The sequence below is a fragment of the Coenobita brevimanus genome, chromosome 22, assembly GCF_032717465.1.
Source record: "Coenobita brevimanus isolate Jiangsu-jjx chromosome 22, ASM3271746v2, whole genome shotgun sequence".
Classification (NCBI taxonomy): Eukaryota; Metazoa; Arthropoda; class Malacostraca; order Decapoda; family Coenobitidae; genus Coenobita; species Coenobita brevimanus.
The window spans coordinates 8128000-8133999 of NC_136975.1; the positions used below are offsets into that span (position 1 = coordinate 8128000).

The 6000-nt window shown below is 39.6% G+C and overlaps 1 protein-coding gene across 1 annotated transcript in view; it reads right to left on the reverse strand.

Annotated features, from left to right (window-relative positions):
• Positions 1 to 5319, reverse strand: part of LOC145392374 (uncharacterized) — a 59380-nt gene extending 54061 nt beyond the window's left edge. The window contains exons 1-2 of the mRNA XM_080266776.1: positions 5161 to 5319; positions 3811 to 3878 (exon numbers count right to left, since the gene is read on the reverse strand). Of these exons, the coding sequence (XP_080122902.1) occupies positions 3811 to 3878; positions 5161 to 5299 (207 nt within the window). The 5' untranslated portion in view covers positions 5300 to 5319. The remainder of the gene's footprint in view (positions 1 to 3810; positions 3879 to 5160) is intronic.
• Positions 5320 to 6000: the final 681 nt, after the last annotated feature.

Consider the following 6000-nt stretch of genomic DNA (forward strand, 5'->3'; position numbering starts at 1 on the left):
TGACATTATTACCAACCCCAGAAATACGATAACAGCCAATAAAAGTGACAACTTTTGTTTTTTAGCACCACTGTAAAATATTTATGCCACGTTTCTGTATTGCTATATAAATATTTTACGCATAATAAGTTTACTGTTCTTTCATATATTATAATACACACGTTACCATTGTATTCTTATGTGTTTATCTTATTGTGATGTCTTTTACATATATCAGAGCCGTTCACATCGCGGGTATGGAACACGTGGCACCACTGTACAGAGGTTCGCACCCCACCCAAACCGCCAGTTTAGAGTGGTACCGCCTTAGACGGGTGCTACTTACCAGCCGTAGTGGTGGAGGGATGCAAGCAAACAGTTCATAGGTTCAGTGACCACTAAAGCAGCGATAGAAAAGAGATAAAGATGCAACAGTGCGGTGAAGAGACAGAGGTTGAAGGGAGCCAGAAGGAGGAGGAGAGTTAATGAAACGAAAAGCCTTTGTCTCTACCGTACTGAGGAGAGGTGTATGTGGGAAGCCTCCCCACACATCAGAGCTGTTGTCTACACAGGGGCGAAAAAAAAAAAAAACGTGTATAAAGACAACAATTGTGCAGGGGTAAAGGTGCAGAGTCGGTTTAGCAGACCCTATCTCTTGGAAGCAGATTTTACATGGGAGGTAATATGTTCTTTCCAAGATAATTCCCGAGAGAATGAAACCCTAAGTATGTTTAAAGATGATGCAGGATTGAGCTGGATATTGTTAAAAATTAGAGGGTGCTCCTTTGGAAGATTTTGTCAGACTGACAGATGAAAGAACTGAGTTTTTGAAGCATTAAAAATAGCAAGGCTCTTTATACCCAATGAGATATATGAGCCAAGAAATTAGGTATGTGCAAGTCTCATCCCTTGTTTGTTGAAGCAACTGCTGAGATGGACGTTGCAGGAAGTGAATGGAAAGGTGATGGGTGGAGTCATCAGTGTATGAGTGGATAGGGTTAGATGTATAACTTAGGTCATTCATGAATAAAAGGAAGAAGGCTGATGACAGGAAAGAGCCCTGAGGCTCACCACTATTGACAGCTCTAGGAGAACAGTGGCAGTCCACAACAGTAGCTATAGAATGACCAGAAAGGACGCTAGAGATGAAGGCACAGACAGAAGGATGGAAAACGTAAGAGGGTAGTTTGGAAATTAAAGATTTATGCTAGACTCGATCAAATGCCTTTGAAATGTCAAATGCAATGGCAAAGTTTTCTCCAAAGTCACGAAAAGAGGATGACCAGGAGGCTGAAAGATAGGTGAGAAGATCACCAGTGGCTCATCGCTGGTGGAACCCATACTGATGATCAGAAGGAAAGTTGTTAGGAAAGTTGCTTTATTTATTTATTTATTTATTGCTAAGAACTGACTCGAAAACTTTTGAATACAGGAGGTTAAAGCAATCAGGCGATAGTTAGAGGGCTGTGAATGGTCACCCTTCTTTGGGACTGGCAGAATGAGAGCAAACTTCCATCAAGAAGGAAAGGTGCAAGTTAATTGACAAAGACAAAAGAGTTTACCTAGGCAGGGTGTAAGCACAGCAGCATAGTTTTTGAGAACAACAGAAGGGACCCCATCAGGCCCATATGCATTGATAGTATTGCGGCCAGTGATAGCAGAAAATACTTCAGTTGAAGGAACTTTAATGTTTGCTGTGGGAAGTCAGAGGGGGGAAGGGATGGAGGGACAGCACCGGAATTGTCTAACGTGGAATTGGAGGAGAAAGTCTGAGTGAAGAATTCTGCTTTATCAGTAAAATAAATACCTACAGAACCATCAGAGTGGAAAAGAAGAGGGAAAGATGATTAGGTAATATTAGAGAGGTTATTGGCAAGGTGCCAAAAGGAGTGGGAAGAATTTGAGTTGGAGAGATGAGAACAATTAGTATGGATGAAATTATTCTTTGCAAAGTGAAAAACAGACTTAGCACGATTCCGGGCAGAAACATTAAAGAGATGAGATTCAGGTGTGGGTTGGCTCCAATACCTTTCATACGCCTTCCCCATACTGTGAACAGCATCAGAACAAGCATGATTAAACCAAGTTATTTATTTATTTATTTTTTTGTATTAGTCAGAGGATATGTGAAAGAAATATATGGTTCCATGCCCGAAAGAGTAACCTTCGTAATGCGCGTGGCACACGAAGATGGCTGTCGGCGATGCAAGCAGTAATCATTCCAGGGAAAATAAAAAAAGTACTGCCTGAAGTCTTCCCAATCAGCAGCTCCATAGTGCCATACCCAACGTGTCTTTGGAGGGCCCACTGGAGTAATGGAGCAATAGGACACGATAAGGCGATAAGGTTGTGATCAGAGGGGTCCAATGGAGACGAAAGATTTACAGCATAAGGAGATGGATTAGCTTAAGGAAGAGGACAAGTATGTTGGAACTCTCTCCATAGCAGTCAGCGATATGGATAGGGTGCTGTTCAAGCTGCTCTATGTCATTAAGGATAGAAAAGATGTAGTCTTGTTCACCAGGTGGTTCAATGAAAGGAGATGAGTGCCAAAGGTGGTGGTGAACATTGAAATCTCTAAGAGTGGAGATATCAGAGAAAGGATAAATGGGAAGGATGAGTTCTGTCGTGGAAATAAGATAGTAGAATTTTCCATAATCTGTAGAATTAGGGGATAAGTAGACAATTCAGATATATTAAGTCAGAGAACGACTGGAAAGCCAAAGCTAGAGAGTAATGAAATCAGAAGAATCAAGTTTAGGAACATAAGAGCTAGGTAAGTCATTGCATCCATAATTATACACAACAGCCACCTTTGTCTTTGCAATGAGTATAGAGAAAGTAGGAGTATACAGAGAAGGGTTTCCTATTAGTTGCCTCATAATGCTGAGTCTCAGTTAGGAAGAGATGAGGTTTAGAGGAGCAGAGGCGGTGCTCAACAGAGAAGTTAGAGGAAAGACCTCGAATGTTGCAGAAATGAAGAAATTAATCAGACAGTGGATCCAGGCATCTCGCTGGGTCGTCACCGGGAAAGGGTCAGGTGATGGGGGCATTTATGGTCCCCACCCCCCCTGGGGACTCCGAGGCATGGTTGAACAACGCCATTTTTTGTTAATTTTGAATAGGAACTGTACTGTTTACTGTGCATTTTGTTTGGTGTTGACAGAGAAACTTGTACTGGAGAGTATGCTGGCCTACTCTGTGTGTTACTACAACACTGAAAAACTTCAGCAAAGGGGGATGTTCAGGAACTAGTCTCGAGGACTGATGAACCGATAGCTCCAGCTCTCCCTGTCACGAGCTTTCCATCCACCTTGGGAGTGCCGCCCGGTTCGACTGGTGCCACAGTCTTCTCCCTTACTGAATCCATACCTGACGGCCTGAGAAAAGTTTACGAACGGAAAGATTCTACAGAATCATTATATTTCAGATAGATTCAAAGGCTTTCGAAATACAAGAGACAAGACTGTTTTGGCAAAAACAACAGGTTTGTTTGATGAATGCATGGAAGAAATTTTCCTGACGATGCAACAGGCACGATTAAATACCGCCGGATTTCAATGATTACATCTAAAAATAAACTGGAAAAAGCCAAAGGAATGACTAGAGTAAAAACGAAAAACCAATTAAGTGATTATACATCAAATAAGAAATAATATCAACAGTGCATAAAATCATTTAACACATCAGCGGCAATACTTCTTGGAGACAGGCTGAATGAGAGCAAACTTAGAGAGAGAGAGAGAGAGAGAGAGAATGTATGTTGTTGCCAAGCTTTTAACAGGTGTAATAATTAAGGTAAAGCCAAATAAAGCGTGTGGAATGTGTTACCTGGCTGCATTTGTCCAGCTGAGACTGGCAAAACTTCATCGTCCTTGGTTTACTGCACTGAGTTAGCGCTGGGAAGAGAAAAGAAATTATTGTGAGAGTCTGATATATGAATGACGTGGGAGTTATTGTGAGATTCTGACACATGAATGAAGTAATGTGGCGATAAGTATTACTATACACCACAAAAACCGTATCTCTCTCTCTCTCTCTCATATATATATATATATATATATATATATATATATATATATATATATATATATATATATATATATATATATATATATATATATATATACCGCTATGCAATCATAACACTGGGAATACATCATACACCCTTGCCTCACTCCATTGTTGATATTTAATCAAACCTTTATGAATCCACGCTACATTTCCATCAGTAAAGGGGAAAACAAATGCAACATTCAGCAGCTCTCCATCCACAGCATACATCCCCAAAGCTTTCCATAATCCTTCGCTAATCACCCTGTCATACAGCTTTTCCAGATCCATAAATGTCAAAATTACCGTTCCCTCCTTCATACTTGCAATCGCCACTTTCTTTAATGAAATACACCACACTTGAGCCTGTATTAACGACAGTTAAGTAAGCTCCCTAGCAAATTTTCCCTAAAAGTTTATCCTTGAATGCAACTCATTAATGATCCCTTGTGTGTTATTTTTGCCTTCCATGTTGCTGTTTTAAAACGTAAAAGGCAACAGTGGGGGGTCGTATGGAATTTAATCACTAAGCAAAAGGTATTAGGGAGCTTCTTTAGTCGACGAGAATGCGTGTTTTGAAAACACATTGGTCATCACTAACCAGGCATTGTGCTGTATTCCCCACTTTTCCTCTAATTATTCTTCCACATAAGATTTCTAAATACTCTTACCAGACTAATTATACTACATTTTTATTTACACACTTCTTTCACCATTATTTTTGTACAGGAGCATAGCTAGGCATTCTTACACTCCAGTGCTAGAATTCTTCTAATACTAATTTCTAGTATAATCCATAAAAAAATATTTATGCCACTCCTATCTACGCTTATGCCCGTATTGTCGCCAATTGATGAAGCTCACCAACACCTTAAGAGATGTATTTTGTTTCTTACACCCTACAGTCCTTCTCCGTGTTACATAAATCATTTTAATATCACCATAATATGCATAAGTAACGCATAAAAGGAAAATAACCAGCCATATCCAAAATTAAATAGCTAAGGAAATGATGTTAGGGAGCTACGTTTCCCGACGAGAATCGTGCATATCCCACATCAACACCTACTGCTTTTACACTGTTTAATCTCCACACAGCATTAAAACAAACAGACAAATCCTACTCACCTAACTTCCAATCAAACAAGTCCCTGAGAATAAACTTGTATGGAGTCTCAATATGACAGCCCCCGATTCCCAGCTTGCCCAACGGTTCAGAAGCTGCTATCATCATCATCATTATTGCCGAAGTCAGCAGTGCCTTCATGATGGACGATTAAAGAACAACGTTTCGATCTGTAGAAGTGTTAGGTTGTGTTTGGTTAGTAAGATTACATTAGGTTGGGTTAGTGTGGTTAGGTTAGGTTGGATTAGGTTAGGTTAATTATGTTGGGTTGTGTTATGTAAAGTTAACTATACTAGGTTATGCTAGGTTTGTCAGGTTACGTTGTTCAAGTTTGTGTGGTTAGGTTAGGTTAGGTTAGGTTAAGTTGGGTTTAGGTTTAGGTCAGGTTAGATTCAAGTTAGTGTGGTTAGGTTAGGTTAGGTTAGGTTAGGTTAAGTCGGGTTTAGGTTACATTAGGTTGGGTTGTGTTAGATTAGGCTAGTTAGGCTAGGTAGGTTGAGTTAGTGTTAATAGGTTAAGTTGGGTTTAGGTTATGTTAGGTTAGGTTGTGTTAGATTAGGCTAGTTAGGCTAGATAGGTTAAGTTGGTGTTAATAGGTTACTTTAGGTTGTGTTAGTTGTGGTTAGTTAGATCGATTAGGTTATGTTAGAACACGGCTTTTTTTTTTTTTTTTTTTTTTTTTTTTTTTTTTTTTTTAATAACAGAACGGAGGAAGGAAAAACAAATGGAGAAAAAAAATAATCCATACACCAGATTAATGGTGTCCTCTGTTCATAAAATGTCTGTAACAGTTAGACTTGAACAGCTGTAGGTTGAAATTTGGAGGAAAACAACTCTGGGGA